The following is an 18,782-nucleotide window of genomic DNA, read 5'->3' as shown; positions in this document are numbered from 1 at the left end:
CTCTCTCTGTATGTCTGTCTCTCTCTCTCTCTGTCTCTCTCTCTGTCTCTCTCTCTCTCTCTGTCTCTCTCTCTGTCTCTCTGTTTCCCTTTTTTTCTCTCTCTCTCCCCCCTCTCCCTTTGTCTGTCTTTCTCTCTCCCGCTCTCTCTTTCTCTCCCTCTCTCTTTGTCTGTCTGTCTCTCTCTGTCTCTCTCCCTCCCCCCACTCTTTGTCTGTCTGTCTCTCTCTTTCTCTCTCTCTTTGTCTGTCTGTTTCCATTTTTTCTCTCTCTCTCCCCCTCTCTCTTTGTCTGTCTTTGTCTCTCTCACTCTCTCCCCATCTCTCCTTGTCTGTCTGTCTGTCTCTCTCTCTCTCTCTCTTTCTCATCTCTTTGTCTATCTGTCTGTCTCTCTTTCTGTCTCTCTCTCTCTTTCTCTCTCTATCTCTCTCTCATGTCAAGTCAGAAGGTTGCTTAATTGACATGACAACATTTGTATTGCTGAAGCTTGGGTACAGACAAATTAGAGAATAACTACAGAAAAAAATAAATAGAAACAAATGTACATAAATTCAACATCACAGTCAGACAGAAACACCAGTAACGAGGCTCGGTGAACCCTGAGAGGAAAAATAAAAATAAAAATAAAAAAGAAGAAAGAAAGAAAAATACCCATATTTTCATATCACAGTAAGCTAGCGACTCCATTTCCCAGAATACACCACCAACTACAAACATGGCCAAAGAGGACTACACTCCCCCCCCATAATGATATGAGTGTATCTGAGTGTATAACGATATGAGTGTATGAGTATATAATGATATGAGTGTATGAGTATATAATGATATGAGTGTATGAGTATATAATGATATGAGTGTATGAGTATATAACGATATGAGTGTATGAGTATATAACGATATGAGTGTATGAGTATATAACGATATGAGTGTATGAGTATATAACGATATGAGTGTATGAGTATATAACGATATGAGTGTATGAGTATATAACGATATGAGTGTATGAGTATATAACGATATGAGTGTATAAGTATATAACGATATGAGTGTATAAGTATATATATATATATATATATAGATAGATAGATAGATAGATAGATATAATACTCAAAGAAAGAAAGAAAGAAAGAAAGAAAGAAAGAAAGAGAAGGGAAGAAAGAAAGAAAGACATTAGGAGAAAGAAAGAAATTAGGAGAAAGAAAGAAATTAGGAAAGAAAGAAGGGAAGAAATTAGGGGAAAGAAAGAAAGAAAGAAAGAAAGAAAGAAAGAAGGGAAGAAAGAAAGAAAGAAAGACATTAGGAGAAAAAGAAATTAGGAGAAAGAAAGAAAGAAAGAATGAAAGAGAAAAAAATCAGGAGAAAGAAAGAAAGACTAGGAGAAAGAAAGAAGGGAAGAAAGAAATTAGGAGAAAGCAAGCAAGCAAGCAAGAAAGAAAGAAAGAAAGAAAGAAAGAAAGAAATTAGAGGAAAGAAAGAAAGAAAGAAAGAGAAGCGAAGAAAGAAAGAAAGAAAGACATTAGGAGAAAGAAAGAACTTAGGAGAAAGAAAGAAAGAAATTAGGGGAAAGAAAAAGAAAGAAAGAAAGAAAGAAAGACATTAAGAGAAAGACAGAAAGAAAGACATTAAAAGAAAGAAAGAAAGAAGGAAGGAAAAAAGAAAGGAAGGAATAAAGGAAGAAAGAAATTAGGAGAAAGGAAGAAAGAAGGGAAAAAAATTAGGGGAAGAAAGAAAGAAAGGAATAAAGAAAGACAGAAGGAAGAAAGAAAGAAAGCCAGAATAAAGAAAGACAGAAGAAAGACAGAACAGAAGGAAGAAAGAAAGAAAGGCAGAATAAAGAAAGACAGAAGGAAGACAGAAGAGAGGAGAGCGTGTGGACATGACGGTGGTCTTCAGGGAGGTTTGAGTAATAACAGACACAGCTCCTCCCTCCCAGAGGCCCATATGGGATCGGATTAACGCAGGTTTAATATGAAATGTCTGATGTGTCCTTTTTTATATCTGTACATATTTCTGTTTCTGTGAAAATGGCGAGTCTCTGATGCTGAAATTCCTCTTGTAGATATCTCTCCAAAACCATTTTACATTTTAACAACTTTATTATTCACCTTGAATTGTGCGGAATGTTTTAAAATTCATGTTCAATAGAACGGTCTCTGTTTTAATAACCAGCTCGGTTTGCTGCAGTGTACGGTGCTCAATACACACACTCTTTACCTCACACAGGAATGTGGAGAATCTCTATTCACTCAGCTTCTCTGAACCTCTAACGTCCATCTACTGTAACTAACACACACACACACACACACACACACACACACTAAATTACACACTACTCCTTTTGGAGTCATCCTCTAGTGCCTCTAGTGGTCAATGTGTGAATACTGCATTTAAAAAACCCCTTAGTTCATTCATTTTATGAACAAAATATTCAATATTAAACTCATTAGTTAAGCGTGTATAATAATATTTTACCTAATTATGATGACCAATTACCTTTAATTATTCCTGAACTTTCCACTCGCAACACATTTTCTCCATGTTCAGATTACTTATAGTCATTGCCTCCATCTCTGCTTTACAGACCTCAGTGCTGTTCAATGCATTCTGATTGGTCAAAAGGTGTTGATTCATTCCCTATAACAGCAGCCCTGACAGTAGTGCCGTTCTAATGCATTATCCTTTCTATTTGGCATGAGACAGAACATCATTGTCTATCACTGAATATCACTACCGCAGACCCGCAGCATAGCCATCTGAAGCAAGGTACAGCAAACCGCGACATGTACAGTACGTGCACTGGGGTTTCTACCTCGGCTGGCTTGACCTCCATCTGAAACCAGTGCGAGTTAAGATCAATGCTCCATGCAAGTCACACTCACGTCTAAAAACCATTCAGATGCACGTCACGTGTTGCGCTGGAACCAAAAACAGCCATGGAGGAATATACAGGATCAAACCACGATGGTTCTTCTCACATGTACAGTCTGATTATAAAGTGTGGCGCACTCGTGCATTTCAGGCGGACCTCAGACAGCCGGAGGAACGCTCGTGACACTTATTTCTTATTGAATCGTACAAGGCGCAATCTTTCCATATTAATAACATTGCCGTGAAACACATTTACGACAGTGTAAAAAAGTTTCAAACACAGGCCCGTCCAAAAGTACTGGAACGGCGAGTCCAATTCTTTTGTTTTCGCGATGAACCGAAGACATTTGATTTGAGGAAAAAAGATGAGACGACGGATCAGAATTTCAGCTTTCGTACCGTGATATTTACATCTAGACGTGTTAAACGGCTTAGAACACGCCGCCGTTTGGATCGGACCACACAATTTTTAGGTGAGCAAAAGTATAGGAACAGATCAGTCTTGAAGTAAGTCCAATTAAATAACACTTGATACTTGGTTGTTCACGTTGTGTTGCTCTTCCGGGCTTGTACTACAGCTTGAAGTGGCCTCGCTCTTCCGATACTTTCGCAGGGGACTGTAATGTTAATAATAAGGGGGAACTTACACCCTGATTTTATCAATCCTGACCTACTTTTCTTGCAACACAGTGTATTGAAATTGCAGTGGGTTTGATTAGTTATCATTACAAAATAAATGTATTGAAACGGAACATTTTATCGGCGTCGGAATCGTCCTGTGACGCCTGTATGGGATATGTCTCTGATCGTGACTTTAGCGTATCGTCTCACGTCTGCTTTCTATACATTTATTTAACAGTTACGGAAGGAGTCTCCAGGAGAAAGAAAGAAATTAGGGGAAAGAAAGAAAGAAAGGAAGGAAGGAAGAAAGAAAGAAGGAGAAAGAAAGAAAGGAAGAAAGAAAGACAGAAAGAAAGAAGGGAAGAAAGAAAGAGAAAAAAAGAAATTAGGGGAAAGAAGGAAGGAAGGAAGAAAGAAAAATTAGCAGAAAGAAAGAAAGAAAAAGAAAGAAATTAGGGGAAAGAAAGAAAGAAAGAAAGAAAGAAAGAAATTAAGGGAAAGGAAGAAAGAAAGAAAGAAAGAAATTAAGGGAAGGAAAGAAATAAAGAAATAGAAAGAAAGAAATTAGGGGAAAGGAAGAAAGAAAGAAAGCAATTAGGGGAAAGAAAGAAATTAGAAGAAAGAAAGAAAGAAAGAAAGAAAGAAAGAGAAAGAAAGAAATTAGGGGAAGAGAAAGAAAGAAATTAGGAGAAAGAAAGAAAGAAAGAAAGAAAGAAAGAAATTAGGGGAAGAGAAAGAAAGAAATTAGGAGAAAGAAAGAAAGAAAGAAATTAGGGGAAGAGAAAGAAAGAAATTAGGAGAAAGAAAGAAAGAAGGAAAGAAATTAGGGGAAGAGAAAGAAAGAAATTAGGAGAAAGAAAGAAAGAAGGAAAGAAATTAGGGGAAGAGAAAGAAAGAAATTAGGAGAAAGAAAGAAAGAAGGAAAGAAATTAGGGGAAGAGAAAGAAAGAAATTAGGAGAAAGAAAGCAAGAAAGAAAGAAGAAAAAAAATAGGAGAAAGAAAGAAATTAGAAGAAAGAAAGAACAGGAGAAAGAAAAAAGAAAGAAAGAAAAAGAAATTAGGAGAAAGAAAAAAATAAAGGAAGGAAGAAAGGAGGGAAGAAATAAGGAGAAAGAAAGAAAGAAAGAAGGGAAGAAAGAAAAAAAGAACCACCCAATTTTTAGGTGAGCAAAAGTATAGGAACAGTCATGTCTCAGAACGTGACGTTAGCGTATCGTCTTATGTCTACATTCTGTACATTTATTCAACAGGTATGGAAGGAGTCTCCAGGGCCAGAAGTAAAGCTGTAACTTTAAGCTTTCTGGCATCTTCAGGACAGAGGAATTCACGCTTCGTCGTTTCTCTGTAACATGACCGAGCGGTGTTTTTTTGTCTTATTAACATCAAGAGAGAGAGAAAAAGAGAGAGAGAGCCCTTGAGGGAATGAATGTTTATATCTGCTATAACGTAAGTGAGAACAGGAACTAACGCAGTGTGGGTTAACGGTTAAATTAAACGTTAAATAAACGAGTAATAATGAAATAAATAGATGAGCACTGAACGATAAATAAATGAATACTGAAAAATATACTCTCTCTCTCTCTCTCTCTCTATATATATATATATATAAATAATTGGATACATATTTTTGAACCTCATTTGAAACGAATTCATTTCTGAACACTGGATTCAAATCATTCTGAATATCTTAGATCTGAAGTAAAACTGAAATATGTCACCTACTGTGTTTTATACTTCAATTCTGTGAAGTGTTTACATTATTACGAAAAAAAAACAAAAAACACCTGCTTTTAAAATTGCATCTTTATTTCTCTCTTCGGCTTGTACAGTCTCGGGGAGCCGCGTGTCCTTTGTTTCTGTACGTCTCCGTGTTCTGCCGCTGGAGCAGGGAGAAGTTCTGGTGTAGGCGTATGACTGGGTGAGACACCTGGACAGTGTGTGTGAGAGGAGTGTGTGTGTGTGTGTTCTGCTGGTAAAAGCCCTTGTATAAGATCCCAGGTTGTAGCGTGATTATCTCCAGCGAAGGTTCGAGACGGTTCAGAGAGAGCGCGTGCCTCTGCGTCCTGTGAGTGTGAGCGTGTGTCGGCTCTGCGCGTACGTGTGAGTGATGCGTGTGTGTGTGTGAAGTGTGAAGGTGATGACGGTCAGAAGGATTCGGAAGGGGACCAGAGGACGAGGGTGACGCGTCTGTCCTCAGGCGTCTTTTCTCCATCAGAGGCTGTAAAGTTACACGTCTCTCCATCGTGACCTTTCGGGTGCAGACGGGTGCTGGACAGATCCTCTTCTCTTCCTCACGCTGGTTCTCCTTATCTGAAGGGCGAGTGTGAGGTTGGAGGACGCGTCTGGATTTGTGTAGCGATTCGTAATGAGACCTGATGAATGCTTTAGGGCGAGACGAACGGGGACGCCTGATCTGAGCTCCTTCCACTAGAAAGCTGACACCTAAATACTGAGGAACCTCCACTGGTGCCTGGAGAAACATGAGGAGAACATTCAAAGCATGCTCTTCATGGATGAGAAAGGGTGACAAGATATTCCTCGTCGAACACGAGATTGTTCGCGCTGGTAAATCGCTATGGTATACGAGGAATAAAACGGGAAAAGAACCGACTTCATAAGTTTACAGTTACTCCACTTCATCACGCCACTGTGTTGTTGATTATTTTCATTTAACAGCACACCTCCAAGTGTTCTGACTCGCATAGAAATGATCTGCTGCAGTTAAACTAGCGCATGTGTCTGTAATCACCTGCTTGTATATAAGCTGGAAGCCTCCGGTGTCGGTGTTGCGGTCGTAGCGTCGATCCAGCACCACGCGCAGTGTGTCCTCCTGCACGGCGGGGCAGAGTCGGGCAGTGACGGCCGTCGAGCAGGCCATGGTGGGGCTGACGTTCACCTCCAGCAGCCAGGGCTGGAGGTCACACCCCAGGAGAAAGTCTGCTCCGTACAGCTCGAAGCTGGCCTTGCGTGGCTCCACGCTGTCTTGAGCTGTCAGGAGAGTCTGGATCAAGGCTCTTCTCATACCTGGAAGCACCACGTCCTCCCACAGACCGCCCCGCCCCGAAGCCGCGAGCCAAGAGCGGAACTCGGCACTCGACCACATGGTCTCAGCAGGCAGCGATGGGTCACGACCAGCACTCGGCTGGAAATACTTCTGAATGGAGTTGTTGCAGAGATGGACAGAGCTGAGACACGAGAAGGGAGGACACAGAACGTTCGCATCAGGTCGACTGCGACGTGAACACTGACAACTCGACCACACCCGCCCGGTTAACTTTAGGACTTTTCCTTTTGAGGAAATAAAGGGGCGGAGCCAATTCCCAGAAGACTGAAAGGAAGACACTAGTCGGATCCGCTGCATGGCAACGTTGCGAATTGTGAATGTTGCGATAGTTATAGAAATGCGATTTAAACGATTGTAAAATAGATCAGCGGTGCCTCCGTATCTCTCAGCCCGAGAACACAAGAAAACCCGAATAGGGTTAGTTCCAGGTTTAATGTCTTAGCAAATACATTCAGACGTCGAACTGTTTAATAAAATAAACATTAAACCCGAGGAGTCAATTTTACTACTTCATAAAATGAACAAAATTCTTCCCTCTAGCAAAAAAAAAAAGAATCTCATACACTTTAAAGGAGTGTTTTGCAGGAAAAGGTCTTCGCAAGTAGAACTCTCTCGACTACAGTCAGATTTATTTAGTATCTCCTATTATATGATTACAATAAAGCAAATATAAGATATAAAATCTTATTTCTAGACATCTAGTCTTCTTCTATTCCCAGATAATTCTGCTCGTCTTTATCATTTATTTCTAAAAAGAAGCTAAATTATCTAGAATTTTTAAAGCTTGAAATGACTGCAAATGTCTAGAAATAGGTTTAATAACCATATATATATATTTTTTTGCTTTATTGTAATCTTTCATAACAGGAAAGACTACATAAATCTGAAAAATATTTACGATATTTAAAAATTTTTGCAGTGTTTAAATAAAACTCCACAGATATATCACCCATCTCATTTTCATAAAGGGTGCCAATAATTTTGGTGTTTGGACGCTTGGATGTGAAAAACCTTTAAAGTTAAACTTAATCTGCGACGCTTGATCCGAGATGCGTGTGGATTGTCGTTTGTGCATTAACGATTGCATTAAAAAAATAATAATAATAAAAATTGGATCAGACTAAAACAGCTGGAATTTTAGATTAGTAGCGTGGGGTAATTTTGGCACGGTTGAGAGATTCTGTGTGATTTAGGTGTGTCTTTCTCTCGCACCTGTCCAGTCTGTGTGTGGAGTAGAGCTGGGTGGAGAAACGCAGGTAACTGTCCCGGTAGAACCACACCGTGAGAGGGTTCCAGTCCGTCACCAGGAACCACTGGCGCAGGTCGAACTTAGTGCCGTGGATCAGCAGGGGGCGCTCCACGTACTTCTGCACCACCCACTTACTGTCTTTAATCAGAGCCGAGTCGCTGTTGACTAAACCCAGGATCTCATCTAGCCTGTCCATACACACTATACCTACAACACACACACACACACACACACACGACAAAACAAACACCTCACACTCTGCTCATTAGCATAGGGGAAATCCAGCACAGCTTTTTCTCCATACATGCTACTATACAGAACTGAAAGCCTCAGTGATGCTGATTTGTATCTGAAAAGATATAAAATATAGAAGTCTAATTCAGGCAATCCTACTTTACTGTACTCCCGACATCTGGATCTCATCTACTGACGAATTCACGTGCAAAATGACGTTTTTTAGCCTAATATAACAGACAGGGCCTGATTTACAAACATTTGAAATAATGTGCAGCAAAATGCGCATGCAAAAAAAAGTGGGCATGTTGCGAGTGATTGATAAATAATAATAATAATAATAATCGCATGAATTAAGCTGGGGTATCCCAGAATACTCGATAGCAGCAATGAGTTCTCCTGGAGACTCCTAGAGGAGATAAACTTCCAGGAGAGTGAAATTTGCCACATGCGCATAATTGTGTTTTAATAAAATGGCAATTAAAGGCTGTGAGATGCGAGAAGCTGCTCAAAATACATTATGCACACCAAATACGAGTGTATGTTTTTGCTCATAATTTTGTCTCCATCTGGCAGAAACGGACTTCTGCAAATATAATACCTCCCGTGCCCTTCGGTTGTACTCTTTAGCATGTGCGCATCTGTTCTCACAGTGACTTTCAGGCTGCAGGAAATCACACCAACTCTCTGACTCTCTCTCTCTCTCACACACACACACACACACACACACACACACTCTTCACTCACCCCTGCCTCTTGATTTAGCCCCTGGTTTAATAATCCAGATGTTATTGACTCCATCAATCTCCAGCTGTGAACAGACCTTGCGCATTCGTTCTAGCATGGACTGACAGCGCTCTGAATACTCGGTACATCCCTCCAACACCACGCCATCACTACGGAGATAAACGAGAGGAAAAACACACAAAACAGAAACGGCTAGCTCGTGTATCGTCAACATTACATAATTAGCTATACTGTTACACTTAGTTTGTTCGAATATATTTAAGTCAAGTGAATCTGGCAACGCTATAGCGGTTCTTTCTTGACAGTATGTTAAGAAGCTTGTGGAGATTCGGGCTGGTCTGCTTTAGGTCTGCAATTTTGTAATTCACAAAAATACGGTTGGCTTTCATTTTTACACAGAAGACACAACTTTATACTCATCACTGCGGTCAGATTCATGAGCACGGCTACACATACACACATACACAAAAGGAATATAAGCTCATGTTCATAGATTTTGGTGGGGATGGATGCCAATATTCAACGAAATTAAGTTGAGAGGCTATGCACTGGGGCAGCGGAAATCCTGCCCCGATGGAGCGCTGTTAGCACTTGTTGATGACGAGATGCAATGATGACTCTCCGGAAGCTAGATGGGGCAGTGAGCGCACTGACTGCGAGCAAATCAACAGAACATCGGCTTATATCCATCAAATCGAATATATCCATCTAACCTAACCCTAAACCTACAACTATATTGGTGTTTAATAAATCTAGACAAAATACGATAAACACTAAACCTATGTGAAATCGAGAACCTACTTTTCTGTAGTAGTTGTAGTATTAGTAGTGTTAGAGTAATTTTGTAGACGTTACTAAGTAGAAAATTATAGGAAGTCCTCCACTGATCTCACGCACTCGCATTGGACCATTTCTTAAGTGGTATACATGATCGCTTAGGGCCTCCAGACCACCAGGGGGCACCATAATTTATCAAATAAATATGCAAAAGATTTTTTTTTTAAAAAACACCCCTATAATTTGGCAAAATGTATCAGGCATAACCCTTGTGGTGTTAAAAGAACAGAAACTGCCGTTTACGTAACGAAATCAAGTAACGAATGTGACAAGGTGAAGAAGCGCAGAGCAGGAAAGGTCGTATCTATCCGAGGTGGAAAACCATGAAAAGAAAAAAGGAGAGGAGGAGAGACAGATCCAAAACACCAGCAAGAAATGAATGTTTGGATTTAGTCAATTTATTGCTTTCTCTTGTTGATGCAACTGAAATGGTTAGAAAAAGTTAGTCACCAACTACCTAACTAGCTAGTATTAGAGTAAAAAGTGTAAAGGAGAACACACTTTAGTACTAGCTAGGACAACAGTAGCCTTTTGTCTCATCCAAGATAATGAAGTATTAATTGCGTTCAGTCTAGTATGTGAAATAATACATACAGTAATTGGTGTGGGTGGGGTTTAATTTGTCAATTAGGGCCCCCAGATGTTCAGTCTAGTCTAGTGTTACTTCCTGCATATAATCTGTTTAGAAACATGTTAAAGGGTGCCGTAAAGATATAGAAAATATCAGCTATCAGCTGATATTGAATAATACATCTCTTAAACTACAAGCGCAGTTAGGGTAATTTGATAATAATGTCGACTGTAATATTGTACTCACTGAATGACCAGGTAGTAGCTGTGGATAAAGTTTGTCCACTGTTTCTCTGAGAGAGTGGGTGGGGTTTCCAGAGCGATGTCTATGTCGCAGTGTTCCAGGCTGTTAAGATACTCCTGGGACACACGTAGTGCCGTCTCGATCAGGCCGACTCCAATCCTCTGCTTGGCTTGCGGTTTATGCCGCTTGTCCAGACCTAGACACGGGGACGAGGTGCGAGTTTAGACTGCTCTGCTGGTCACTGTGTGATCTGCCGAACCACATCAGCTGATCGGGGTATGAGGAGTCATTGTGGAACTGGACTGGTGGGAAAACTTTGGTTGGACTTCCGGACGTCCCGGACTTCTGGAGACATATTGAACTAGCCAGAAAACACCTTAAGATACTTAAGAACGTAGCCTGCTAGCATTCAACGCAGAGTGGCTTGAGTGACACAAGACTAGCGTGATTGCAAAGGGAAATTCACAGGAAGTTAGGTTTATAGGAAAGAGGCGGAGTTTCAGGTGTGGTTTCTCAATTTCCTACCTTAGCACCACTAAGTGGATTGAAAGTCTTAAACTAAGCCGTGTTATAGAGTAATGCTGCTCCAGTTAGCTAGCGATAAGCTAGTGATGTCTGATTAGCTAGGCTAATGTAGAATTAGCCATTTACTAGCTAAACTGTGATACCGAACATGACTAGCCTAACACTAGCTAACATAAGCTAGATTTCACAGTCGTGTTTCGGCTAACACAATGCTAGGTATTTATTAGCTACATCTCATGTCTTGTTTGCACTGATTCTCAGGCATTTCCTGTGTCTGCACATATCGTGCAGTGTAGAAATATGCTAAAGGGGTCCATTCTTAAACTCTCATCTGGATACTATAGATTTGGACCAAAGAGGTGCTTCTGTAGTCATAAAGATTGTCCTGTGTCCTGTAAACACACTCAGTACTGTTCGACTTTACTCGTCTACACCTCCATCCATCCATCCTCTATACCGCTTTATCCTTTTCAGGGTCACGGGGAAACCTGGAGCCTATCCCAGGGAGCATCGGGTACAAGGCGGGGTACACCCTGGACAGGGTGCCAATCCATCACAGGGCACACAATCACATACACACTCACACACCCATTCATACACTACGGACACTTTGGACACGCCAATCAGCCTACCGTGCATGTCTTTGGACTGGGAGAGGAAACCGGAGTACCCGGAGGAAACCCCCGCAGCACGGGGAGAACATGCAAACTCCACACACACAGGGCAGCGGTGGGAATCGAACCCCCGACCCTGGAGGTGTGAGGAGAACGTGTCTGTAGTGTATGAATGGGTGTGTGAGTGTGTATGTGATTGTGTGCCCTGCGGGGGTGACTGGCACCCTGTCCAGGGTGTACCCCGCCTTGCGCCCGATGCTGCCTGGGATAGGCTCCAGGTTCCCCGTGACCCCGAAAAGGAGTAAGCGGTAGAAGATGGATGGATGGATGGATGTATTGTATTGCAAGTTCGCCTATGGCCTGACAAACCCACGCTCTGGTTATGTGTCTTACCCTGAGGCTGTTTAACGTGATAGATGTCGTCCTCCTCTTGTCCTCCAGCTCTCTCTACGACATACCGTAGCAGGCTTGTGCACGCAGTCCGTCTAAAGTCATCTGTAGGGTGTTGAAACAGAGCTTAATGACTTGCACCAGTCCTGCACCCTGTACTATGAACCACATGAGCTTTAACTGACCAGTGAACGCTTGCTTTTCATCCTCCGCCCCCAGGCGGTAGCAGCGTGGAAAGAACGTGTCGGGGTCTGTCGAGTCGAACCACTGCAGATTTCTCAAATTCATGCACAAGCCCACCTGAGACAGAGAAACCGAATCTGACTTTACAGACATGTACGGTATAAATACTGTATATGAGGTCGAGCAGTGAGTGTTATTCCTGAGAAGAACTTGACAGAGACCTTGGTGGTGAAGGATCCTGCTTTTGCGTAGTGATTAATCATCTGGTCTTTATGTAATGACATATGGTCGAGTGCGTCACTCTTTGTAGTCCAGTAGAAATATGTCAATTCGTTGTGCAATAGACGAGACTAGGGGGGTTAATCAAACAGAAAAGACTTACACGTATGTATGTGTGATTATTTCAGACACATATACGAGAAGAACAGAAAACCTCTTTACTCCAAACTCAATTATTATCTCTTCATAGAAGTCTTAGAGCAGGATTTGAACGTGTACTTGTGTGGCTCTGATGACGTATGGACCTTGTGGAAACCTTGTACGGTGCTTTCACTGTTTTTTTTTTCGCCACTGCAGTGGAGCTTCAAAATATGATTGAGCTTTTCAGAAAAGCGCAGTGTCGTGCTGTTTGTCTGGATGAATGAGTGTGTGGATGGGTGTGTTTAGAAGAAGAAGGCGGTTGCAGCTCGCAAACCCAAGAATTCTACTGAACTAGAGGCCATTGCTCATGAGGACTGGGCTAAGATTCCTCCGTGCCGTCTGTGAGGAAGCTGAAGCTCGGGCGTCACTGGCCCTTCCAACAGGACAACGATCCCAAGCATACCTCAGATTCTACCCAGGCTTAATTGCAGAAGAAGTCCGGGAAGATTCTACAGGGCCATCACAGTCACCTGACTTGAACCCCATGGAAAATCTCTGGTGGGATTTGAAGAAGGCGGTCGCAGCACGCAAACCCAAGAACATTACCGACCTGGACGCCGTTGCTCATGAGGAACGGCAGAAGATTCCTCAGGAACGCTACCAGAAGCTCTGCATCTCAGGTCATAACAGCAAAAGCGTGCTCTACTAAGTACTAAAGATGCTTACCATGAAGGGGGTGAATAATTTTGAGACTGGAGAAATCATTATACATTGCATTTTCAGTTGAATTTGTGGAAACCGCTTCAAGCATTCTAGGTGTCGAACTATTTCAACTGCTTTTGTTTGATTTGTTCAGCGCAAACAGCTGAACGTCTGTCAATGTTGACAGTAAACCTGATTTGCACTGGGGGTCGAATCAGTTTGATTGCAACTGTACGTCACATACTTTAATTTATTGCCAGAGATTGAACATCTGCCCTTAGACTTCGATTATAAGTGAGTTTGGTGTAAACATGTTTTCTGTTCCTTTCTAAAGTACAGGGAAACACACACACACACACACATTACAGGTTCAATAAATAGAGATTAGGATAAAAAAACAACAACACAGGTGTACTCCTTTACTGTGTTGTTTGAGAGGTGAGGTGAATAAGTGCAGGGTGTTAATGAAGGGCTGAAAGCCTCCGAAGCTCACCATGAGGTTGTACGTGTCATCAGGGTCGTACTCCTTGTCTCCTCGGTCTGTACGTGCACAAAGACAAAGAGGACGTAGCGATGACATACTCTCTACGGGGAGGCTGAGACTGATCTGTGTCTCTGATATCTTAGCTGAACTGTGCGGTGTCAAGTTCACCGTCTTGAACCGGCATTACAGAGGCGCATTAATTAATAAAAAGTGCATCCGATGGCCCTGAGCATAGCATAGCATTTGCATACTATAACACTTTACATGCACAGCTGCAGATTTTCTGTCGTATCTGTCTAACCAGACAATCCGTTACCATCATCGTTGCTGCTGTCAGTCTCCTCCGTGACCTCGGCGTCCCGGTCTCCATGGTGATGACTCTGTGTGGAGCGGCGAGGCATCCGACGCTCCACCCAGCCTCTGGCTCTGAGAGCGGCGCGAATCACAGGGTACGGCCCCTGCACCGAGAACACCTTCTTTTCCTGCGTCATCAGAACGAAACGTGACCTTCACGACACTTCACGGTCTTATCACACACCTCATTCATACTATTCACTCAGAAACTATTAGAGGTGTGATCTGGAACGTCTCTCTTGAAGTTAATAAGACAAAAAAGACGCATGCCCGTCATGCTACAGAGCTCTTACACTGGAGACTCCTTCCAGAAATGTTACATGAACATCTCCTTACAGGAAACTTCAACATATCAGTCATTACACATTGTTTTTTTTTTTGTTTTTTTTTAAAAATCTGTTTATTTAGAGCGTCCCTGTGAACGAGCTGCTACTATAGAAACTACAACGTATTAGAACGAGCGCATGAATATACTGTAATATCCATCCATAATATGTAGCGCTTATCCTACACAGGGTCGCGGGGACACCCAAAACATCGCAGGGCACAATCGCACACACACACACACACTCATACACCCATTCACACAATTTAGAGACAGCCAATCAGCCTACGACGTATGTCTTTGGACCGCGGGAGGAAACCAGAGCACCCGCAGGAAACCCTCGGAGCACCTCTATGCCACCCCCCCCCCCGCCCGCCCGCCATAATGTAATATATACAGCATAATTAATCATACATAATACAAACTATTGTTAAATTAATCAACACCTTCTGACCAATCGGAATCCAGAATCCAGCAAAGTTTAGTATTTAAAATCTTTACACATGTTACAGTGGTGATTTGCGAAACACTGTAGAGAAGACTGTGAGGAAAATTTACATCGGCTGGTTAATTTAAAACACGGGAAAATGTCAGGAATGCTGCCCGTTAAGGGAACAGTCGGAATGTGATTATAAACATAAGGCACTGACCTTTACAGCCTTGGCCACTAGAGCTTTGGCTGCTCTCAGTCTGTCAATGTGTATCACAGGAAAGCTTACACGACTGCCCCGTACTCTGGCCTGCTGAGGGGACCCTATCTCAAACACACACACACACACACACACACACGTTTATTAAACGCACACATGTGTATGCATTGTGTACAGTGTGCCTGCAGGTGTGTGTGTTTTACCTGGTGTATGCTGCTGCATGCTCGAGTGCTGAGGGTCGTCCGTATCAGTCTTCAATTCTGTAGAAGCAAACATCACGTCAGAGTACAAAGGATATATTGCCTATGATACGTATAACGTACGGAAAAGTCACGTGAACGGGATATGAAGTCCACCATGAACATACTGTACAACAGCCATTCGGTCGTCCTGAGTAACTGCCTGGTCAGGGTTTCAGTGGTTTAAATGAAGCTACGAGTTTGTATACAGTACATTGTGGGAAATATATATACTGCCAACTGAATTCGTTAGAAAATATCACGTGCAGTTACATAAAAAATAAATAAACAAATCGTGCAATCCGTTGTACGCCAAACTCGTAAAGCTCTCATCGAAACGTTTTCCAGTGCTTCGGCTAGGAACGACATGGCCGCCCTGTATAAGAAACACTATATTGCCAAAAGTATGTGGACACCATGTGACCATTACACCCATATGTGGTTCTTACCCAAACTGTTCCCACAAGGTTCTAAGCACACAATTGTATAGAATGTCTGCGTATACTGTAGCTTTACACGTTCCCTTCACTGGAACCAAGAAGCCCAAACCTGTTCCGACATGACGATGCTCATGTAGACATGGTTTGAAGACAAGGTTGGAGTGGAAGAACTCGAGCGTCCCGCACAGAGTCCTGACCTCAACCCCATTGAACACCTTTGGGATGAACTGGAACACCGACTGCACCCCAGACCTCCTCATCATCCCAACATCACTACTTGACCTCACTAATGCTCTTGTGGAAAGCGTGGATGAACACAAAATCAATACAGCCACGCTCCAAAATCTAGAGGAAAACCTTCGCAGAAGAGTGGAGCGGTAAAGGAGGAACAACTCAATATTAATACCTATGGTTTTGGAATGAGATGTTTAATGTTCAGGTGTCTACATAATTTTGGCCATACTGTATAGCAGTGGTCACCAACCCTAAAGTCTTCCTGAAGACTTTAGCTCCAACCGTAATTGTGCACACATGACCATCTAATCATTGCCTTAAGAAGTTCTCAATGAAGATCTTCTTTTGGTTGGAGATGAAACCTGCAGGAAGGTAGATCTCAAGGAAGAGGGTTGGTCACCACGGCTGTATGGTGTAGTTGGCACGTAATTTCAGGCCAAGTGGATGTTGGAGTCTCCTTGCACTTTTCCATGTCAGAGGTGAGGGTTTTTCAGAGTTCCAAGAACAATGGATTGTGCAAGGACTGAGGAAACAGTCTCTACCCATTCATTTTCCATACCACGTATCCTACACAGTGTCGCAAGGAACCTGGACTCTATCTCAGGGAACTCAGGGCACGAGTCAAAGGACACCCTGGACGGGGTGTCGACCGATCGCAGGGCACAATCACATACACACACACCCATTCACACGCTACAGACAATTTAGTAATGCCAATCAGCACACGATGTATGTCTTTGGACTGCGGGAGGAAACCGGAGTGCCCGGAGAAAGCACGGGGAGAACGTGCAAACTCCAAACCCTGGAAGTACAGGCAAACGTGCTAACCACTAAACCACAATCTCTAGTCGAGACCAATTATAAACTGCAGGGATGAAACTGAGGTTGAGGAACTCAGAAAGAAAGAAAGAACGCAAGAAAGCTTAGGCCACGCCCACTTCGGATTTAACTCCGAGTACTGATATTTGGAGCACTAAATCGATACAGATACAGATAATGTCATGGTGTTACATTACAGGCTCATTAACATGCATCCAAAAACATCTGATCTCCATCTAAAGTGGTTTACGTGTACACTTATCAGACGCACCTTATTCACAGCACAACACTCCAAAGGTGTGAGGTGGAGGTTAGTACATCAACAGAAGAGAAAAAATCAAATGATTTTATAGTAAAATAAGTTCTCATTTAAGTGCTTGGTGAAGAGGCTTGGTTTGAGTAATCAGATCACACTGAGTTTCCAAAACACACCTGACCCCATTCACACCTGTACCTGTGATTGGATGTCACTGGAGACAATAAGGCAAATCTCACACAGTGGCAGCATCAGTGTGGAACAGGGGAATGAGACACTGCATGTGCAACAATACAATATTAATCATCCAACGCAACAGAGAAAAGAAGAGGTGCAGTGGAGAGATGTTTGTCTGGATCTACATTCAAAACAAACCATCTCTACTTTCCACTGATCTCCAGCTGTGAACGACCACAGTCACTCACAGGCGTTTAATGAAGGTTCGTATCAAAGGTCACGTGGTTCCTGTTATGCAGAAAGAGCTCATAGACACATCTTACTCACTTTTCATTCCCGGCTCTTCACCTGCTCTTCAGCCCAGCGCTTTTCAGCTCAGCTCACAGCACTCCTGGATCCGCTTCTACACCCCTGTCTGCTCCCAGGCGCGCTGTTGAGAGTTCCCATGGCAACGGTTTCCCAGCAACGGGGACGCCACTCGATCTAAACAACAATGAATCTGAAACGTTTGTCTATAATATTACACTTTTACAGCTTTTATAGTGAACTGTACATGCTGTCAAAGCCATTAATTCAGGTTACATTTCAAGGAGTCAGGATTCAGCCTCCGGCGATTCTTAAGTCCGATTCATTTAGTTCAGTCCACTACGAGGAATTTGAATCATTTTCTGAATGATTCTTTAACTTTATAGTACACATTTAAATATTTATTTATTTATTTTTTGGAGGGGGTGCATTTTATAGTGCACTATAAACCTTGTAACAGTCATCATTCCAAGCTAAATCTGGGGTACTGAGTCATTTCGGATTGAGTCCCCAGTGACGCAAAAAATGATTCTTATTACTGATTCGATTACCATTTGGTTCACTGTGCTATGACGATTTGAATCATTCACTTAGAGATTGTTTATAGTACACAGTTACATTTTTTCTTTGTTTTTATACACTTTATATTAGTATAAAGGTTGTAAAAGACATTGTTTCATGCTAAATATGGATTATTGAGTCATTTCGGATTCAACCCCCAAAGCGATACGCAAAATGATTCTTATTACTGATTCGATTCATTTAGTTCACTGCTCTATAATTATTTGAATCATTTATTCAGGGATGTTTATAGTGTTTATTTATTTATTACACTTTGCGTTGTTTTCATTAAAACATATATTTATATAGTAATATAAAGGTTGTAAAAGTCATTATTTCATGTCACATATAATTCGGATTCAGTTCCTAGCGATTCCCAAAATGATTCTTATTACTGATTCGATTCATTTAGTTCACTGCTCTATAAGGATTTGAATCATTTATTCAAGGATGTTTATAGTATATATTTATTTATTACACTTTGCGTTGTTTTCATTAAAACATATATTTATATAGTAATATAAAGGTTGTAAAAGTCATTATTTCATGTCACATATAATTCGGATTCAGTTCCTAGCGATTCCCAAAATGATTCTTATTACTGATTCGATTCATTTAGTTCACTGCTCTATAAGGATTTGATTCATTTATTCAAGGATGTTTATAGTATATATTTATTTATTACACTTTGCGTTGTTTTCATTAAAACATATATTTATATAGTAATATA

General features: G+C 41.7%; 1 protein-coding gene across 1 annotated transcript; it reads right to left on the bottom strand.

Moving 5' to 3' along the window:
* Positions 1-5,186: 5,186 nt before the first annotated feature.
* ttll3 (tubulin tyrosine ligase-like family, member 3) lies at positions 5,187-17,673 on the bottom strand. Its single transcript, XM_053636864.1, has 13 exons — positions 17,513-17,673; positions 15,224-15,280; positions 15,021-15,124; positions 14,008-14,173; positions 13,701-13,747; positions 12,367-12,495; positions 12,148-12,262; positions 11,966-12,067; positions 10,437-10,629; positions 8,783-8,931; positions 7,765-8,008; positions 6,238-6,673; positions 5,187-5,958 (listed from the first exon to the last, which is right to left on the bottom strand). The coding sequence occupies exons 1-13, from the start codon at positions 17,517-17,519 to the stop codon at positions 5,293-5,295; spliced, it is 2,415 nt and encodes an 804-aa protein (XP_053492839.1). The 5' UTR covers positions 17,520-17,673; the 3' UTR covers positions 5,187-5,292.
* Between the last annotated feature and the right edge of the window lie 1,109 nt (positions 17,674-18,782).

The sequence above is a fragment of the Ictalurus furcatus genome, chromosome 11 (genome assembly GCF_023375685.1).
Source record: "Ictalurus furcatus strain D&B chromosome 11, Billie_1.0, whole genome shotgun sequence".
NCBI classification, from domain to species: Eukaryota; Metazoa; Chordata; class Actinopteri; order Siluriformes; family Ictaluridae; genus Ictalurus; species Ictalurus furcatus.
This window is presented reverse-complemented; position numbering and strand designations above follow the sequence as displayed.